The following is a 17,687-nucleotide window of genomic DNA, read 5'->3' as shown; positions in this document are numbered from 1 at the left end:
GTTTCATAAAGAGCGCGAACGGTAGTGTAAATGATTTTTTGACTGAGAAAATAAGCAAACAAACAAACAATCTCAGAGTTTTAGCCTGTTCAAAAACGGTCATCATCTGAAAAAAATGTTTTGTAAAACTTAAAGTTTGAGTTTAAATGTTCCTCTTACAAATAAGAGTGAACTGCCAAAAATTAGGGCATACAAACCCCATTCCTGGTTTTCATCATCTTTAATTAGCTGAAATAGATTAGAGGAGCCACTGGTCGAAGATATCCACCAGTTAGAGCTGTTTCATAGCAGGCACCAAATTGAAAAGATAGCAAATCCATGGGGTAGATTAGTGAAGTGCTGTTAGAAACACAGTTAGTTGCAGAAAACCATGGGATAATGCAGAGCTGACAAATGAGTTTCCCATTGGAACTCATCACCCTGATGCCCATGGGCAGGAATCAAATTCAGGTGGAATTTCTCAATCACAAGGACAGCATCTCAACAAACTATGTGAATAATGCAATGGTCAGAGACTGGTCACAACCAGCGATGAAATGAGACATACACAGTTTCCTAGCATGTGTGTCATATTACAAACAGTTTGTGGCCTATTGCTACAAGATTGCTATGCTATTCTATGATTTCACTAAACCTATGCTTTAGTATTAGCACTGATGTATATCCACAATGATATTGTCCATTACTATTGGATGCTAATGCTAGTGATAGTGAGATTGTAATGGTATTGTCACAAGAACTGGCCAGAGTAAAATGTGCAGAAGCATATGCTAATCATATGCTTTAGCTCCTAAACACAGATATTGCATGACAAAGAAAGAACAGTTTGCTGTTGTGGTAATTGTCAAGCATTAGTATCACTACTTGTATGGTAGAAGATTCACCACTTGGGTGGATGACGCATTGCTAAAACTCTTTAAAGGATGATTGCACACTATACCACAATGTTGAAACATGGAAACGTTGATAGATTATCTTGAAGAATGGTGAGATCTTGTTCATGTATTAAATTTTCAATTACTGTGAGTAAAGATCACCACAGCAGCAGTGACATTGAACCATGCAATATATGACGATTCCACTAGCGGTTGAGCACAAGGAATGAAACTTCAGAAACTCTAGGAAGAGCAATAAAAGGACCCTGATCTTAGCTTAAAGAGCAGAATTACTTACATATTATGTTTATGAATAGTTATAGAATGTCAATCAAGAGATTCAATTTTCCTCTCATCCTAGTGTCCTACTGTACTGGGTCATTTCACTAATACACTTTGTCATGGGAAATATTCCTGTAACACACACGAACATGCAATGTAGAAATAATTAAAAATCTTTTAGACTGGTAGTCAGGTGGTATCTTAAGGATATAAGCTTCATTTATTTTGAAGTGAGAGTGACCATCAGTCATGTGGGTTGTATATGCATCCTAAGAAGAATGGTATTCTTTATGCATGTAATTTCGTGTTTAGTCAATTTAAATCATGTTGATGATGAGTGAATGTGACTACAGAAACATTTCAAATAAGCTAGAAATGTTCTCCAGTAAAGGTACCTATAAGATACACTTGTTTTTAACTTTGTTGTTTGTATAAATAGATTGTTCCACTGTATTTAATTCATGTCCAGTATCTTTCTTTGGGGAGCTCAATGAAGGTCAGATAACTTAAATCTTGCTCTGTAATACATCTTCTTCGGTTTTCTTCTTTTAATCTACTTTTTGGTATTCTCAGGTGCACACATTTCCCTCTGAGAGTAATTTGGAAGAAGCTGCAGAATAACAGGTTTTGATGCAATGATCAAAGAATTTGTTTTGGCAAAGTTATCTGCTTTTTCTCCTAATGTTTTTTATCTATGTCTTTCTATACTCGTAAAGTATTTAGCTGCAGCTTCACACTTAAGGTAATAACATTTTAAATGAGTCACAGAACTTATGATCAGGATGAAGAATTAGTCATTGAGAGCAGACAGCTGTCAGAAGAAAATATTTGGTTTAGAACAAGGCCTTATCTGAACATTCTTGGACATTTACCAACGTTGCAAGGTCCATGATATTTTTATAATTACAGCTGCAGGCCCATGAAGAATAATTACAAGAATTTGGTGCACCCATAATAGCCAATCAGGTTCTGCTCCTGAGGTTTAACCCTAAGTGCACAAAAGACTGAAGATCAGTCTTTATACATTTTCAAAGTACAGTTGCTATATATAATGATAATTAAACAAATAAAACACTAAACAGTAATCACGGAGAGAAACTACAGGAAGAAAACACAACGAAAAGAAAAAACGAAAAATCAGTAATACGAACATATTAAAAAATGTATAACTTAAATGAAGACTGCATGTTGTCTTGTCTAGCACTGACCTGGAATTATTGATCAAAGAAACCCTCCACATCAAACAGCACTCTCCAACTCTGAACAACATGCAGTCTTCATTTAAATTATACATTTTTAATATGTTCGTATTACTGATTTTTCGTTTTTTTTCTTTTCGTTGTGTTTTCTTGCTGTAGTTTCTCCCCATGATTACTGTTTAGTGTTTTATTTGTTTAATTATCGTTATATTTAGCACCTGTACTTTGAAAATGTATAAAGACTGATGTAAATTCATTTTATTCTGCTTTAGATACTGAAGATGGAATCTGATAGAATTCCGAAACGTTTATCCATGTCCCCTTTTTGTCAATAAACAATGTTGTTTATCATAAGTGTCGTAATCTTGTTTATAATCAAACTTCGTTTTCCTTCGAACACATCGATTAGCAGTTTATAGTTCCTACAACACTTTCAATAGGAATTTCCCAGGGTAATAAAATTGAAATTATAATGTGTAAAAACATTTATTATATGGTTCAGAGTTGGGCTGATCCAATAAATATCGTAGATTCTGAACCAGGCTTATCAAATTACATAGCAGGTGTTTCACTACTATGGTCACCCATTTGATGTGTGTGGAATTTCACAGCATAAGTATATCAAGGTGTTATATAAATATGCATATTACTATTTACTCATAAATGCTTAAATTATAATTATATTTCTTAAAACATAGAAAGTAAATGAGAAATACACTGACAAACAAAGATTGAGTACGTAACCGTGTTACGAAATGTTGCACTCGTGCTTGCTTGCTAAGCCTTGTTTATTCTTCTGGGTGGAGGGGGTAGAGATACTAATTTTTTTAGGCTTCAAATATGAATTTTTGAAGACCAAAAAGTTATCAAATTACTGTACTAGTTCACTCAAAATCCCAGTAATTTAGTGTGGCCTCTAAATAAACTGTATGTGGGTTAAAAAAATCCCATTCCTGTTCAGAGCAACGACTAAATCATCGCACTTCAATGGTTTGGCAAAATTATTATTTTCTCTTTCAAGCTATTTATAAACAACTGTCAGAGTTACGTAGGAGTGAAAATGTTCTTTCTATTGGTTATAAGCAGTAGCTAATTAGTAGTAGGTGGGACTAGATAAGAGCTTTCAAAAGATTGGTGCAGTAGGAGGAGCCACTCTAGTAGATTCGCTAAAAATATTGCTATCTCAGCAAATCATAGAGGAGGGAGGTTCTTATTTTATATTTAGCTTTACTATATTTCAAATTTGAGTTTCTAATTCGTTAGATACTTATACATGTTGTATGGTGGGCATAATAAAACGGCAACTGAACAATAAGACAACTGGACATGTTATGTGACACACAAAATCGATATTTAACTTTTTTCTTTACATTTCCTTTTAAATTAAGAAATTAAAACATATAATATCAAGATATAAATTATAAACTATGTTTTGATGCCAATTTCACTGATGTAAATAGTAAAAATGTTATTTAATAAAATTTTGAAAATAATGCTCCAAAACGTCGTCACACGTGCACTTTAACCTACCCGGGGAGAAAGGGTTAATGGACAAGTACCTTGGAAGGGGACACTCTCTCTTTAGTGAAAACTTTTATACTTTTCCAAGTTTATTTGATAAGTCGCTTTCACTTGGCACTTATGCTTGTGGCACTTGTATGAAGGACAGGGCCCACTTCCCAGGTAAGTTAAAAAGGCGAGAGTCGCAGTTTTTGAGCTGTTGTTAACTGACTGCTGTGAAGTGGACTGATAAGAGAGATAGATATTCATGCTCTTTCTATGCTGCATAGTGTCAGAGTAGAGGAATTGACAAGAAGACAGGGTGACATGATTAGTTCATGGGAAGGGTTGATCTGAATGATTAATTTTTGAACTATTATTCCATTCCACATAAAATTGAAATGGTATAAAAAGCTTTTTTTAAGACTTGTTGACCTCTCTATTGTCAATTCTTTCATAGTTCTCAAAAGAAGCAACTAACAAGGGTAAATACAGTCACAAAAACTTCTGCATACAATTAGTGGAATCCCTTGTGAATTCAGTATTTGAAAGTAAAGGAGGGCCTTCTCGTGCGTCAAGTATTCATTCATCAGTTCTGGCAGACGCACACGATCGGCTCTCACCGGGGGGAGGCACTTTCCAGCACTTTGTTGAAGGCAAGAAAAGGTGCAGGTTGTGCCTCCACACTTTGGAGAGTGTCATACTTCTGTGACTCTTCAAAGAAGTTAACTTTCTTTCTACTAAAATCAGTCAATAAGTAATTAGATTTTCTAACTTCTGAACTTATAACAAATTTTCTGAAAATAAAGTCAAGCATCATATTTCTAGTTTTTTTTACTAGAAAGAAAAGTAAAACTCAATCTGACTCCTTTTATTTTGTTATTATTATTTTACTGTCTTTTTATCATTAGTTTATTAAAAACTAGTTTCTTCAGAAGAGGTTTGTTATTTATTACACCTTGCTTTTTTTTAAATATATTTTTGTTTTTTTAATACCATCACTCAGCATTTATATTTAGGTCTTTCCATTTGTTTCGAACAAAATTCTATTTCTAATGTTTTAAAACTTTCGCATTTTCATTTTATGTATAGCCAATATTTTCACAAAGACATATTCGACTATGCATACTGTTTTAAAAGACCATACAAATTCAATTTTTTGCGTACCTCGAATATTAGTTTTTATTTATCTTACATTACTGTGCTCAATTTTCATTATTTTTGTATACAAATCTCGAGTTTCAATTTCTGTGTCAAAATGTATGTACAAAGATATCAGTATTTGTCTGAACAGTTCACAGTTTATACGTAAACTCTTCACCATTTAGTGTTAACTGTTGATCTACATTTGGTCATTTCATCTTCAGATATCTTTTTGGTAACAATGCTGAATTGCAGTTGTAATTTATTTGTGCATCTATACACCGTTTAGTGTTAACTGTTGATCTACATTTGATCATTTCATCTTCAGATATCTTTTTGGTAACAATGCTGAATTTCAGTTGTAATTCATTTGTGCATCTATACACCGTTTAGTTTTAACTGTTGATCTACATTTGGTTATTTCATCTTCAGATATCTTTTTGGTAACAATGCTGAATTTCAGTTGTAATTTATTTGTGCATCTATACACCGTTTAGTTTTAACTGTTGATCTACATTTGGTTATTTCATGTTCAGATATCTTTTTGGTAACAATGCTGAATTTCAGTTGTAATTTATTTGTGCATCTGCTCATGACTTGTACAAACATGTATAATAAACAAGTGTACGTTTACATGAATAGTATATACATGTACAGTTTGTATGTACGTTGTTAACAGTTTGGTATCACCTACTGATGTGATTGTTTATATATCTCAGAGTAGCTTTTTTAGTATAACAATGTTAAATTAGTTTTCTTTTATGGTCGTCTTCTGTATATGTACCTTGATTAACTTTGGTATACAAATGTTATGTAATTTCATTTCCTTAAACTTTTTGCAAGATATCAAAATATATTTTGTTTTTTTATTACTTAGTCTGGTTTTAATTTATATAAAAACAAAGAAGCATGGGTCTAGACTACACAGTACAGATAGCAAGAAGGAGAAAGAAAAAATTGATTATTACGAATAGCCTAACTATCGTAGTACTATTAGTAGTATGTACAAATCTCACAAGCTTATCTTTCTAAATAGTGAATTATACTTTTATTGTGAAGTAAATATAACGATAAGCTAAATTTTTTTTTACTTATACCTGCTAATTTAAATGCAAAAGAATATAAAAGTCACAATCTCATTCAGTTCAAAGTGCTAAGATTAATCCACTCGTAAAGACCTTGTACTCGCCTCATCGGTAAAGCTTAACCCTAACATTTGGGAATCAACTTTTTTCTTACAAAATATATTTATTTTGAGCTATAACGATGAACATAAATAGATATATGAAATAGCATGACTTTTGCTGCTATAGAAAAATAATAAAAGTACGTACGTGCCATGCAGTTACTTTCAAAGGGAAAATTTCTAGGATGTATAATAAAGAAATATGGCCCTAAACTAAGTGTAGTCGCAAAATAAAATGTCAATGTTTATAATAAGCACCACCCACTTTTCTATTTAAATATAGCACACAATGTTTCAGCATGTGCTTTGCCAAACGTAAAATACGATGCATAGGATAATGTTGTACCGATATTGATATCTTACAATTAGGGTTGATTAAACTTTTATAACGGGGGTTGAACACACTGTTTTTTTTTAAAGAAAAAAGTTTAAATATTGATCAAAGATGGCAGAACAAGTGCTAAAGTGCAAGGAAAAATTTTTTTAAAATGTTTTAGCCTTAGAGGGCACTTATTTACAGTCTAAAACATATTTTGGATTTTTATAGTTAAATATCTCTCTAAACTTCATTAAATAAAACAATTTAGTAGAAATAATTGAATATTATGTTACTGTTTAAAAAATAAAATCTGAAGTACAATTTCAAATACATTTTTGATAATTTTTTTTCATTCACAAGTGAAATTTTGCCCTCAGGGCAAGAAAATTGGACCTGGGAGTCACTTGGACGAGTGTGGTAGGACTTACAGGGTTATAACAAGTTCTTCAAACTTTTCTCTGAAAGCACCAATTTCAGTGTATCACTAAAACAGAGTTTTCAATCTTTCTTCTGAGAGGACCAATTTCAGTGTATCACTACAACAGAGTTTTCAATCTTTCTTCTGAGAGGACCAATTTCAGTGTATCACTACAACAGAGTTTCAATCTTTCTTCTGAGAGAACCAATTTCAGTGTATCACTACAACAGAGTTTTCAATCTTTCTTCTGAAAGGACCAATTTCTGTGTATCACTAAAACAAAGTTTTCAATCTTTCTTCTGAGAAGACCAATTTCTGTGTATCACTAAAACAAAGTTTTCAATCTTTCTTCTGAGAAGACCGATTTCTGTGTATCACTAAAACAAAGTTTCAATCTTTCTTCTGAGAAGACCAATTTCAGTGTATCAATACAACAGAGTTTTCAATCTTTCTTCTGATAGAACCAATTTCAGTGTATCACTACAACAGAGTTTTCAATCTTTCTTCTGAGAGGACCAATTTCTGTGTATCGCTAAAACAAATTTTTCAATCTTTCTTCTGAGAGGACCAATTTCAGTGTATCAATACAACAAAGTTTCAACCTTTCTTCTGAGAGGACCAATTTCAGTATATCAATACAACAAAGTTTCAACCTTTCTTCTGAGAGAACCAATTTCAGTGTATCACTACAACAAAGTTTCACTGAAATTGGTTCTCTCAGAAGAAAGATTGAAAACTTTGTTGTAGTGATACACTGAAATTGGTCCTCTCAGAAGAAAGATTGTATCACTACAATAAATTTTTCAATCTTTCTTCTGAGAGGACCAATTTCAGTGTATCACTACAATAAAGTTTTTCAACCTTTCCTCTGAGAGAACCAATTTCAGTGTATCACTACAACAAAGTTTCAACCTTTCCTCTGAGAGGACCAATTTCAGTGTATTCAGACACTAAAACATTTGAACCTTTACAATAAAAGCAATATTTTCAATGTTTCTACATATCACCTGATTATCCGAACATTATCTACAAACATACATATATCTGGGAACTGTTTTCTATTAACAAAATCTTGTAGCTATAAACATTCCGTTCATCTCCCGTATTTAGATACACATCAACAAGTAGTTGATACTACTTTCTACTGTACTGTAACATATTTTACTTGATGATGAAGGATGAAAATGTAAAAAACTAATTAGTGGGCATTTAACCTAGTATGAAGTATCTTCTCGCCAGGACTATGATCACAATTAAATTTAACTTAAATTCCATACTTTTAATGAATGATGAAGAGTCTAATATGGTAGTATTAGCTTGTAAATATTTTGTCACACTTACATCTGATCTAATAAGACAAAAGCAAACTAAAATGCCTTTCCTAACATAAACAAGGCCTTGGAAGGACAAACAGCTATATCTCCTTTTAATAGCACTTTTAAAATGTATGAACATAAAACCTGTTCAGTAAAATACTCACCGAGTTCGGTGCATCTAATCCACTTGGGAGTTGAACTTTTATATCGTTCATCCAGTCAACCTTGTTCTTCATCCTGTGTGAAATATTTACATAAACACACATATACAACCTGTGCATATAAATAACACTGTATGATAACCATGAAACTTGTATAGGATTTGAAAAATTTGATGCTACTAACTTATTCTTTTTAATTATACAGAAGAAAAGTTGTTTAACATAGCAAAAATAAAGCCCAATCCACCATTTAATTCATAAATTGACACCGAGTTGTACCACTTCTAGGAATATCCACACCTATGAAATAACCTTGTCCAAAACCAGTACAACATTAAGCATCCTGGAATGCCACAAACCATCAATTCATTCATTTTTTTTAAAATTATGAATTATGATTTTAATCCTCTGGATACGGGTGGAAGGTCTGTATGTCACGAACGTTTTTTTTTAGTAGAGTTACATTCAAAATTTAATTAAACTACTTTATTAATGATGTGTGTCAATAAATTTGGCATTAAAATGTATAACTCAAAATTTTATTTTATCTAAATTTCAAGTTCTTAATTTAAAAAAAAAATTCCCATTTTACATTTTCCTTTGTCATGTGACCCTCTTTCTTTCTTCCCTTATAAGAGTTTCAGTTTTTGCTAAATAAATAATAAAATAAGAGCTTCGCACCTTATTCACACCCATCACAGAAGCTCCTCCAAACCCTACATGCTTTAAAAATGATTTACTTACATTTACTTGTCAAAGTCACGTGTTTATAAACGAAATGAAAGGCCATTATTGATTCAGATGATAGCTTTTGATTTGTCTTAACACTAGTGCTCCAAAGAATAATGGAACTTTTCTAAACAATTTGTAGCTTAATTAGAGAGCCAGATAAATTATAGTAGTTTTGGGCCATTCTGTTTTAGTGCCCAATATATTTTCTTTGTTTTAAAATACCCATTTCAAAGCTACATTAATTATTTTTTGGGGGGGCAATGAATACAGAAAGTAAAAGAAAAAAGCTTTGCAAATTCATGGATAAATGCTTAATAAAAAATACTTCATTTTGAAAATATCTGTTTTTTTGTGTGTACAATAGCCATACAAATTTCATGAGGGTACACTTTGTACATTTTGAGTTATAGTATGCAATTCCATGATTTACAAGATTGGTCAAAATGACCAAGTCTGTATTCAGAGGGTTAACTCTCCACGTACAGACTCAGTCATTTGGGCTACACTTTTAAGCTACTGTGTAACCATGAAACTATAGCTGCTATAACTTTTAATATAGTAAGTGTATCTTTACAGAATTTGACATGCTTTCAGAAAACATCGTAAATATTTTGTACACAAAAAATCATAATTTTTTAATAAAGTATTTCTACTAAAGATTTGTCCTTTATGAAGTCAGTCCGAGGGAAAGGTGATTCTTCATATCAAGAATAAAAATACTTTTTGTTTTCACCTTATAGTTTTCATATTACTTCTTCATAACTTCTAGAACCTCACAAATGAATATCAAAAGTTTTTTTCCAGTAATACATTATATTTTTTCTGTTATTTTCTTTACTTTAACACCATGTGGCCTCGGTCTATTTGACTGACCTTTAAACGGCCACAACAACAAAATACTAAATAAATCTAAGTTACCTTTTTTTTCTTTTTTAGAATGGCTGTAGATTGTAAAAGAAACTAATTATTCATCCAAAACAGGTTCATGCTCAAAACAGTTTACACCTGTTCTCCTTTAATTTTATTGTTTTATTAAGTAATACATGAGCGTATCTTGATGAAAGTTTTTTCATTTCTTCTCATTTAAGTTTAATTATCTAACCTAATAAAATTCAAATTTTTAAATTTTAATTACTTTTATAATAATAAATAAATATGCATAAAAAAAACAACAAGAAACTCGGTACTTATGTCTGACCACTTGTTGTTTTTTCTCTCGTTCCCAATAAAACTTAACCCTTTTTTTTATGTAACAATGGCAGTAGTACATAATTTTAATTTATTTCAATGCAATTAAGTGTACAAAATATTAACACAAAAAAAAATATAATGATCTAAAACTATTAAAATTTAACTGGCTTTATAACTGAGCTATAAGTATATTAAAATAATTCCCTTATCGGGTCAATATAACTTATGTAATAGCAACAATGAATTTGTAGGTTTAATAATTCAAAACCTATTGTAAGAATGAGCTAGCTTTAAACGGAACCAATTAAACTGGAAATGTTTCTTTCTGTTCGTTATAAATAACCCAATGGCAAATTCCAGACATAATTATTGACAGTTTTTGACATACAAGATGCAATATGAGGGTATGACATGGGGAGTTTGACTTTCTGGCTCATATCTCTATAAAACAAGAAGCTTGGAGGACATAAGTTCATATTATTAAATAATATGCATCTAACCTATATAAAAGAAAGTGTGTATCAAGTCATGCTTGATTTCTTGAAATAGGAGGTGTCATTTATCCAGATAAAATAGTTCAATTACTGTCTGCTTATTAGAATTTTAGTGCAAGGGGGCCCATGATGAGGAGGGGGTTGCCATTTAAACCTTATAAGTGTATTGAGTGTTGGTATAATAAGCCTAAAGTAAAGATCTAGATCCAAGTGCATAAAATTTGTCATGAAAGTAAAAATATCGATCATTTTTAAACTTAAATTGTTTCTGAATTAAGCTATTTTCTGTTATATCACCAATGTTTTTAATAAAAAACAAATCTCTAAATTAAGAAATCAACAAATATTTTTCCAGTTTTGTTGTTTATACATTTCACTCTATACTTTCAATATGTAAACTAACGACAATATTAGGTTATACTTTTGTTGCTAAGCGACATGACATAAAAGCCACTGTTGGAACTTAGTGCTACCAAAATGCATTGGCTTCTATATATATATATATATTAGAAGTTATTAATCCGATTTTTACCAATCTATTCTATGAATTCATTTCATGAATGATTATAATTTTGATTGGCTCACAAAGGAATTTACGAACGATTGACTGCCTCAACTGCACTTTTCTACCTCTTTGTTGGTCAAGCTTGATTTCGCAAAATATATTTATTTCAGTTAGCTATGAAATGTGAGGTTAGGGTATACTATGGGGTGAGGGTGGTAGTACTTGCTCCATCATCTTTGACGAGCTATACACTAGTATACTATAAATGTGTGATTTATGTTAAGCTCAGGACATTATAAGGGAGTACTAAGGATATCTAAAATGGGCAATTCGGAGCAAAGAAGCGTCAAATGATAGAGAAGTGAAGAATGAGAATTTATTGAAATGTTTCCTTTTGAAATTAAGAAATTAAAACGTATCTAATATTAAAACTCAGTGTATTAACTACATTTTAATGTCAAGTTTATTGATATATATATAGATAATAAAGTAGTTTAAGTTTTGAATATAATTCTGTAAAAGGGTCATAACATACCCACTTCAACCTACCTGTACACACATACAGATATATATACAATGCCTAGGATGGTGAAACATGATGTACTGATTTAATAATTTTCTGATATTGTATCAGGTTAATTCTGACATTAGTTTTTAGCAAAATGTTTACAGTATTGAAACCTAAATGTAAACAAGTATTTCATTCCCATTACAGCTTTAAAATTTTACACAAAACTTGCAATAAAGTTCACCATCACCCTAAATTTTCTTTAAAGAAAATATAACAAAAACAATAGAAAAAAACTCATGGTAGAAAAAAAAAATGTCAGTAAATGTAATTCATTTAAGTTTGTTGACCCAAAGATAAAATAAAATAAAAACATATGAAATTATCTGCTTTGTATTTTTTTAAACAGCAATAATAAAACAACTGTGGGGGTTCTAATAATAATGCTGGATCTACATGAATTGTATTATATTTCAATATAATAAGTACCATAGCATCCGAATCAAAATTTGGAGAACCCTTTGGTCAATTTTTTGGTTATATATTATACTTAAATTTGCTTCATAATCATTACTCACCATCTCACTAAAGCAGCTAAAACAAGTACCAGCAGTATAAGACCAAGACAGCTTCCAACTACTACACCAATCACCAGAGCTGCTTCAGGCCCTAAAAGTGTTCAAACATTTTTTTCATAATTTTGGACTAAGTACTCTATTGGAAATACTGTTTGTGCTATTATTTCTTACTATAAAGATCATCAAGTGTGTGTATCACTTAGAATTGGCTGGCTCAACTATCGTTACTTTCCGGTTTTTGCTGGAAACTGTCTGACATTGTGAACGGGCTACTTTGTTTTAGGAATTTTTCATAAGGGGGGGGGGGGTAAAGGGCCCCTGAAATAGGGCACATTTCAGCTTTGGTATAAACTTTTGGTTTGCATCACCCAATGTTGGCTAGATCGATTCCTGTAATATTCTGAATTTTAACTGTAAATTGTCCAACAGTTTAATGAGTTATTTTGTTTTAGGACTATTGCCTGAGAAAGGAGATAAAAAAACAACACTGAAATATGGCACATTTACACTTTTTTTTTTTATTAGACTTTGAATTTTAAAACATATAAGTACTTAATCAGTTAAACGAGTCAATTATTACCTTCCACAAAGCAAGGTATGCAATTAACATCTATTGAGGTCATTAAGGATTTAACAACAAAAAAAGAAAAGGGAACATTATTTAACATTACTCTTCATACAATGTTAACATCTTTAATGGGTACATCTCTGCTAGTTTTAATAACCTTTCAGTAAAAAATCATTAAATACTTACAAGATTAAAACATGATTATTACTGTTTTTTATTTATGTGTCAAAAAACAGTAACCTTCTTTTCAAATGATAACACTGGAATAATATAAACCAAGCACTCATAAAGAAAGTAACTTTGTATAAACGTTTTTGGGACGTACATAAATTTGTCTTAATTCTTTTGAAGTGCTATATATGGAAAAAAAATTGTTTATGCCATATTATTCATGAAGTATAAGCTTACTACTGAGGTAAATAGTTCATTCCCTTTTGAACAAATGAAGAGAAGCGTCAACAGTTTACAGCAGACTGTAATGTGTCAACAATCAAAAAGAATATTAGTCATTCAACATGAAAGAAAATACACACACACGTGTAAAAAATTAGATAAAGGTAATGTGAATAAGTTGAAATATACTACAGTGTCCAAATAAATGAGAAAATGTAAGTGTCTTGAAAATTTAGATCATACTTGTACGGAAAATTTGGAATGTACTGCATACCCATGTGAACAATATGGAATTCTGCAGTGTGTCAACAATTTAGATCACACATGTGTAATAATTTAGGATATACTAATTTTAGATTATACATGTGTGATCATTTGGAATATACTAAATTGTGTCAACATTTTACATTATACATGTGATAATTTGGAATATACTAAATTGTGTCAACATTTTAGATTATACATTTGTGAATTTGGAATATACTAAATTGTGTTAATATTTTAGATTATACTCGCATGTGAATTTGGCATATACTAAATTGTGTCAACATCTGGAATATACTGCAGTACCAACAAATTAGAAAATGTATTAAAAATCTAGACCATACTTGTTTGAAGAACATGGTATACACTGCAGTGTTACAACAATTTAGATTATACACATGTGCCTAACTTAAAGCATACTACATTGTGTCAACACCACAATGCACAAATAAAAAACATGTACATTTTGGAAAATACAATGAAATATTATATTGCATTTGCTCCAGATATTTTCATTTCCACAATTCATTATAAAAGCAGTTTTTATTGAAGCAGCAAAAGGAATTCTTTCTATTGTAGTGGTCACGTCTGGCATGCAATGAAAATCACACTTTTATTATTTCATTTTAACATGATATAAGAAAGATACTTTAAGGTTACATTACCTTCTGGCCCACACAACCTGGTTTCTGTTCGATTGCTAAGAGGACCTACTAGTAGGCTCTGGTTCTTGATGTTGGCTGCTTGAATTTGGAAAGAAAACATTTTACTCTTGTCTGACTCTGCACAGTCTGGCCAAAAATAGGTAAGGGTGTGAGAACCAGACACAGTAGTGAGATTATACACAACCTCCCCCGAGTTTGTGGTGTTTTGCATGTTAGCCCAGCCTACATGCAATAGGTAAAGATCAACTGGACCATTGGGCTCCTCTGGGGAAGTCCAACGAACACGCACTGTTGTTGTGTTCAGGATTTCTATTACAGGTCCTTCCATTATTCCGGGTGCTGCAAGTCAAGACAGATCTCTTTTTAAACAACTCTTAAGAAAACATTTCTTTCCTCCAACAATATTCAGCATCTCAAGTAAATACCTATATACTACATTCAAGTTCCTGAGTTTTGTTCAAATTTTAACTACATTAAGAAATTCTTAGGTTTTAAGCAGTTTTTATTTTGTATATTGGAGCAAACTAAAAGTTTTCACAGTCACATAACATAAGGAAAAAAAAAACAATCTTATTTCAACAGGATAAACAACTTTTTTTGAAAGGTTTTAAAAAGCTCAAAATGGATAGGTTTTAACAACTCATGACAATAAAATTAAAATTGATACGAAACAACATTTATAATCAATAATGTGTAAAACTGTAATACAGATAATTTTGCTAATCAACACCACCTACCACCAACAACTCTTTGGATACACTTCATCAATGAATAATGAGATTGATTGTCACATTGGTGATAGGAATTTGAACCCGCAATCCACAAATTTCAAATAATGCACCCTAACCACCAGACTATGAAATGGAAATGCATTTGAAAAGTTCTCAAGACAGCCATTAGAATAAAAACAGCCCTTTAAAAGGGAAGATTCAGACCATATCTCTCAATATTATCAACTTTGAGAGGACAGAAACTGGAAGAGCCCAAACCACAAAATAATTATGCAATGAACCCTTCACTAAACCATGTTAAAGTGAAGAACAGCCAAATGTAAAATAGTTTCAAAGTAACAGCAGTAATACAGTGTGAAGTAAGAGTCCAGTAGAGCACATCCACTGAAAATATGTGATAGTTTGGGTTACCACAGTCCAAGCTACAGAAGGAGGAATATCACTAAACTATCACTCCTGTTAATAATGCTCAGTGTGTCCTGCAGCATTTTGTTTTGGCTGCACGACACACTACCGTGCCTTGATTAATCAGTAAGTAAACTCAAAACAAAACTATGTTTCATTATATTTTATAATAAATGCAGTAACAGCTGTACAAATGCAAGATTCTAGCAATTCCAGTAATACTCAAGCTATTGAAAAACCACTTATTCAAACAAAAAGACTAGGAAACAAGCCATTAAAAGAACTAGCCAATGTCTGCATGATAACGAACAAAACACTAAAAAAAAAAAAATGTTTTTATTTATAGTCCCCTAATTATAATTGAAACCTTTCCCAACATTCAGTCTAATAAACGAGCGGTTAGGCCAAGTAAAAACAATACACGTTTAGCATCTCCGCCAGCTTCCGATTTTACAGTCGCCACTCCCACTTCTTGGGGGGTAATTTTTTTTTTTACCATACAAAATAACAAAGAGGACTTCTGAACAAAAAATGAGATGAACACAGTTGATTCATTTTGCACTTTTCTTTGTTTGTCATAATTTCTATCATTTTGATGAAAAAATGAAACAAAAAAAGATTTCGGTTTGATATAGACCCTTTGAAAACAAGAAACAATCATGAAAAAAAAGGTGCAAATTTGTTTTCAAAAAAGTCATTAAAAAAAAAAAAAAAGACATCCTCCTTCCTTTTTTCAAAATCCCCAGAAGCTAAACATAAATTTTTTTTTTTTTACCTCGGCTAAATCCTTGCATTTTTCTCCCAAATAATGAACTTTGGTCAAAGCTAAAAATTCTTCTAGTGTGTAATCAAAACCTAATATTTAGTGACTATATTATTTAAACTTACCAATGGAACAACAACTGTATCTGACTAGCTGCTGAATAGTAACATCACCATGACAACCAACCCAGCAAAGCAAAGATTCACTGTCATATTGTTACTGAGACAACTAACACTGTTGGGCACATTAACAAATTCTGTATATATCTTGTGGTTTGCACACACAATTGCATTCCATTATTTTTAAACATTTTCTCAGTTCACTGATTGCAGTTCCACCTAACAAAGAACCTTGTGGGTCTAATGAAAACCTTGATTATTTCAAGGTGATGTTCGAGCCTGTAGGTTTTCTTGTATGATAACACACATCACATCTAAATAAAATTTAAAACAATAATTGTTCCAATTAATTTTATTTGTTGTCAAGAGTGTTGTCACGTGCATTAGTCATCACAGGTATATGATGGTTACAAGTAATATCACGAACCAGTTTTTTTTAAGAACTTTAATTATTTTAGATTTCAAAGAATAAATTGATAAGAACACAAAAAGACAAAGTAGTGTTAATGACATAAATCACAATTATGAATTTCAAATCCTGATTGTCCCTAAAAAGCAGAAGATTGCCCCTGAAATATCTGGTAATGGGACCCCCTAAATGTCACTCCAAATATCCCGGCATAAATCAATCACTGTATAAAATACACGTAATCTAATCAGATGACTGTTTTGTGCATCACAATAAGATTTATGACATTCATTCTATTATACTATTGCCATTAGGAGTTTCATTTTTCTTTCTCTCTTTTTATTAAATCAGTTTAGACAAAAGCTAATGAAAAACTTAGCTCGAAATGATTTTAATTATTTTTGAAGTGCTTATGCTGAAGGCGGAATTAGAAAAATTCTTAAATGTCCACGACCTTTTTTTCTATCAATAATTTCACGATGAGATTTCCACTAAAAAATTTCTGAGCATATTTTACACAAATAATTTGAAGAACTGACAAATTACAAAACAGTAACATAGTGAAGAACCGACAAATTGCAAAATAGTGACGTAGTGAAGAACTGACAAATTATGAAGTAGTGAAGAACCAACAAATTACAAAGTAGTAATTAGTGAAGAACAGACAAATTACAAAGTAGTAATTAGTGAAGAACAGTCATATTACAAAATAGTAATGTAGTGAAGAACAATCATATCAAAAAATAGTAATTAGTGAAGAACAGTCATATTACAAAATAGTAATTAGTGAAGAACAGTCATATTACAAAATAGTAATGTAGTGAAGCACAAACAGATTACAAAATTATAATGTAGTAAAAGAACAGCCAGGTTACAAAACAGTAATGTAGTGAAGAACAGACAAATTACAAAACAGTAGTGTAGTGAAGAACAATCAGATTACAAAATAGTAATGTAGTGAAG

The 17,687-nt window shown here is 31.4% G+C and overlaps 1 protein-coding gene across 1 annotated transcript in view; it reads right to left on the bottom strand.

The window, feature by feature from the left end:
* LOC106473261 overlaps positions 1 to 17,687 on the bottom strand; it is a 46,971-nt gene that overhangs the window by 13,299 nt on the left and 15,985 nt on the right. Inside the window, exons 10-12 of the mRNA XM_013933947.2 lie at positions 14,298 to 14,636; positions 12,408 to 12,498; positions 8,403 to 8,475 (exon numbers count right to left, since the gene is read on the bottom strand). Coding sequence (XP_013789401.1) covers positions 8,403 to 8,475; positions 12,408 to 12,498; positions 14,298 to 14,636 — 503 coding nt within the window. The remainder of the gene's footprint in view (positions 1 to 8,402; positions 8,476 to 12,407; positions 12,499 to 14,297; positions 14,637 to 17,687) is intronic.

The sequence above is a fragment of the Limulus polyphemus genome, unplaced genomic scaffold (genome assembly GCF_000517525.1).
Source record: "Limulus polyphemus unplaced genomic scaffold, Limulus_polyphemus-2.1.2 Scaffold6016, whole genome shotgun sequence".
Classification (NCBI taxonomy): domain Eukaryota; kingdom Metazoa; phylum Arthropoda; class Merostomata; order Xiphosura; family Limulidae; genus Limulus; species Limulus polyphemus.
This window is presented reverse-complemented; position numbering and strand designations above follow the sequence as displayed.